The sequence below is a fragment of the Montipora capricornis genome, chromosome 12, assembly GCF_036669925.1.
Source record: "Montipora capricornis isolate CH-2021 chromosome 12, ASM3666992v2, whole genome shotgun sequence".
In the NCBI taxonomy this organism is placed as follows: Eukaryota; Metazoa; Cnidaria; class Anthozoa; order Scleractinia; family Acroporidae; genus Montipora; species Montipora capricornis.
In genome coordinates, this window is record NC_090894.1 from 4,117,209 (window position 1) to 4,121,694 (window position 4,486).

Here is a 4,486-nt window from a genome sequence, read left to right on the forward strand (position 1 = left end):
TTTCATGAAGAAAAATAAAGGATAATTTATGCAAAGAATAAAGTTAAATTTATGCAGGATCAGTTTAGGACATGAACATGGCAGCAGTTTTTTCGTCTAGGTTCGGACTAGCAAGGCTTCTGTTAAAGTACTTTTAAACATTGGGAATTTTGACAAACTGTTTGGTTGGCCTAGCGGGTATGGACGGTAGCATTAAGCAAAAAATTCTTGTCATAATCCTATCTTTGTTTTCATCGCAACCCTATTTTAAGTAATAGATTAGTTTGCTTCATGTAGTTTCATCGCAAAGTGAAAGGTGTCTTCGGTGGATGTTATTTAACAATTAACAATTATTCCATGAGCGCGCGTTGAATATGAGATGGCGCGCCGAGTTGGCTTTAACCAGTCTCATATCCAACAAGCGCGAATGGAATAATTGTTTTATTAAATTCCTTAAACTCCAAAAATTTGGAAGTACGAAATACGAGCGAAAAAAGAGAGAAAATCCGACCAAAATCGAAAGAACTTTATGAAGATGCGATGTTGTGTAATACCTTGTGGTCAGACAAACGTAGGCTCGTCACAAAAACATTTCTTGCCTTTTCGCGTACGGAATTGATCCAAATTTCTACAAAACAAAAGTTTTTCTTATTTTTGGCTTTATTCAGAAAGAAATTTCGCTTTCCGGCGAAAACGTTTTTAGCTTAGCAACGCTTAGCGCAATCATTTACCATATTAGGTCAAACTAAGGTATAGGAGCTGATAACCGAGATTGAGTGAACCAATCAGAGCACGCGAAATGCATTAGCCGAGCTTGAGAATTTAATAATTAATGTTATTCATCTGTGTTCATAGCTGGCGGGGTATCTTATCGCGGGATTATTTCAACACGCGCGAGTAAACGTTTTGTTTTTAGCCGGGAGAGTGAGCGGTCGCGAAGCCGCTAAGACTCAAAAAACTACGCGTCACCATGGCACTCACTGCCCACAAGAGGCCAAATCAAAACGCATGTTTGAATAATGCCGCGATAAATTAGGGACCTTTAGATCGGAGGACGAGTACGACTGCGACTACGAGTTTTCCGTTCTGAGCATGCGCACTTCCAAAAATGTCGGCCTCCAAACCTTATGCGCATGCTCAGTACGGAAAAGTCGTAATCGTAAAGTAATCTTAGTCGTACTCGTCCTCCGATCTAAAGGTCCCTAATATATCGAACCATCTACGCAGGCTATTTTTGTGACGTAGTAATGGCGTTTAATATTATTTTCAACTACTCCCTGAAGTTACTGGGATAAGATTTTGTTCAGGTAGGAACGCAGTATCACAGATTCCGCTTTTGCCGATGAGATATACGTTGACGATACCTTTCAAACAAATTTTCGGCAAATTAATCGAGAGAAACTTGGTTAATAACTAGGAAATAGTCTGCGTGTGTCCTCGCGGTAGGCAGATTCATGTGTGCTCGATATCGATGGCCGTCTATTGCTTCGTCTCGAGATATTGCTAAGAATAGTGATGGTAAAGAAAGACAATTTTCCATTAGATTTTTGAGACTCGCGTGTTTGCTTGATTGATTGAGCGAGGGAGCAAGGGTGCAATATCTCTGACAACAAGAAAACCGCTCGGTATGGTTACCTTTGAAGAAAAATGGCAACTTTGTATTTGGGTGCTTGGTGTTAAAGTAAGGATAAATAATTAAAGTGTGACCTTGAATGCTACTCTTTGAATTGTTATTTATTATTTTTAGCTTGTCAACAAAATGGTACCCGAAGAGGGTTCTTTAACGTTGAGGTTGCGCGAAATTCGGGCGAGATGATCGGCCACGATGCTTTAGAAATAGAATTGCTTTCATTCAAATGTTTCTCCAAACCAGGGAAAGTGAACGGGATTTCTTCCACGACGGCACCTTCTATCGATTGAGAATTGAAAGCCGGATTATCATAGCGAACTGAATCCACCAAACTCTGCAGCAGTGTTATACAGATCATGAAAAGAAAGCCGCCTCTTCAGTATCTGTTCCTTGCCGTGCGCATGGTATCTACTCGTAAAAAGTGACAATCAACGTCAGAGCTTACTTATTCTTGAGTGCATCATGGGTAATCAGGGCAAGATGGAGAGAAATTCAAAGGTTTGTAAGGAAGTTCAAAACGATGAAAAGTATTCATGATATGCAATTTTGGGTTTTTTATTTTCCAAAACGGAAGATATGCGCTCAAAGGTGGGGCAGAATAAATTCGCAGAGAATGGCTATTGTAGAAATTATTTTATTAAAAAGAGTTTCTGCTATACATTTCAGTCCTGTAATTCAAAAGGCACAAGTTACAGAGAATGTATGGAGACAAAAAAAGCAATATTTAGTAATTCCAAAGAACGGATACTAAGTCTAGTTCATCTCAGTTGTGAACATGAACTTATTTGTTTGGTTTATGGAGGCGAAAGTCTATAAAGTAGAGTCATGTACAATATATTTTGTTTCGAATTTCCGCAGAAACCTTTGAGTTTCCCGCCATGTTGCCCTGATTACCCATGGTGCAATCAAGAGTGTGAACTCGTCTATTGTATGAAAGACATCGTACCTATAAAAATAGACAAATAACGTCACAGTTTTATGCATGTCTCCCCTTGTCTGGCGTAATTTTTTATGGTATCATTTTGATGACCTTGTTGGCAACAAGGTGATTGCAGATATTATTGATAGGCTTTATTAGTTGCTAAACAAATGACCGAACTTGAAAACTCCGCTCACAGGGTATTATCTACTTTCGCACTTCACAGCGGTCAATAATGCAAGGCGTTCGCATCTATTGTAGTCATAAAAAGATACCTAAGATGAGGACAGACTAGTGGAGACAAACGAACGTGTATTACTGGTTGAGTAACATTGAAGCTTCCTTGCATGACAGTGTAGCTGTCAAAACATAACATACAAATGTCGCCGTCCGGATCAAGCATTTACTTTGTTGATTTGTGTTCGTTCCACAAGAGAAACCAGGTTCTTTCCTCGGCCGCACAAAGAAGAAAGCTACAACAGAACCAATATAATCCACATTTACTGACAAAATAAGCGAGAAACAAGGATGAAAGGCCTCTGTTAGCAGCGCAGCTTATAAGCTTGGATATGTGTCAACACAGTTTCGCCGAACAAGTTGTGGGCCAAGAAGAAAGTTTGCCATTGAAAATATAATGTAAACTACTAACATCATAAATATTCTTGTCACTTTGGCCATTTCAACTTAATAAAAAACATAAAACAAACATCGGCTACAAACATAATGATAAAACGCATTTTACTTTGGACTTGACGTTTCGTATGCTACAACATAGATCTTCAGATCAACCGTCATTTCTGTCGGAAGATGTTGTATGTTGTAGCATACGAAACGTCAAGTCCAAAGTAAAACCCGAAAAATAAATCACTATTTTATACTTCATGTGGGAGGCGCGGTGGCCTCATGGTTAGTGTGCTCGACTCCGGATCGAGTTGTCCGGGTTCGGGGCCTGGCCGGGGACATTGTGTTGTATTCCTGGGCAAGACACTTTACTCTCACGGTGCTTCTCTCCACCCAGGTGTATACATGGGTACCGGCGTAATGCTGGGGGTAACGCTGCGATGGACTAGCATCCCATCCAGGGGGGAGCATAAATACTCCTAGTCGCTTCATGCTACGGAAACCGGAGATAAGCGCCGGCCTTATGGGCCTTCAGGCTCGTAACAGAGACTTATACTTCATACTTAGTAGTCGTTCTAGCTTTACAGAGGTAAAAAAAGAAAATTAGCGAAAAAGAAACTCAAACAGATTGATCAAACTGAATTAGTTTTCGTGTACGAAGAGTACGTGATTTGGAAAAAAAAACAATACAAAACAGGTTGCGACAAAAACAACCGCGCGAGACTACGCGCGTGTACGCTTGCGTGGTTTTTTTTTGAGCCGACAGTTTCTGAATCTGCAGCGGTGTCGCACGCAGCAGAGTGCATTTTTTTTCGGCGAAAATGTGAAATGGAGGGCTTTATATTAGCCACTGTAGTTTTTCCACCAGTAAGGTACAGGACCTTGCACCCTTTAAAAGGTAAAAATTTAACACCGTGAGGGGAAAATGGACTCGCATTCCAGAGGTGTCTTTTCTCCGAGAAGAACTGTTCTGACAAGAAATCTGGGTTAATTTTCAACGCCATAGCTACCGCTTCATTTGCTTAAAACCCATGAAGGCAGCCGGCGATTCGTGGGCTCTTTTGAGCCCAGATGGCGTTTATCACAAGCTTTGCGAACCTAACTTCTTTGTGGGTAGAGAAGATGACATGGATTTAACACTTAAGGTAGGATTAAATTGAGCTTATTACCTAAATCGGAATCGTTCGTTGCAGAGCGCTTGATGAACTGAATTCACGTCACAAGTGTAAAGAACTTCCAAAATTTTCCCAATCTCGGCGCTCAGTACAATTTATCGACGTTTTGAGGTTATTAGTTCTATTTCTCAGTAATATTTTTGATGGATTGATGTGGAATGT

At 40.3% G+C, this 4,486-nt stretch overlaps 1 protein-coding gene across 2 annotated transcripts in view; it reads left to right on the forward strand.

The window, feature by feature from the left end:
• The first annotated feature begins 3,978 nt into the window (after positions 1–3,978).
• Positions 3,979–4,486, forward strand: part of LOC138026346 (uncharacterized) — a 41,118-nt gene continuing 40,610 nt past the window's right edge. For both annotated transcript variants that reach the window (XM_068873658.1, XM_068873659.1), the window contains exon 1: positions 3,979–4,294. In XM_068873658.1, the coding sequence (XP_068729759.1) occupies positions 4,181–4,294 (114 nt within the window). In that variant the 5' untranslated portion in view covers positions 3,979–4,180. The remainder of the gene's footprint in view (positions 4,295–4,486) is intronic.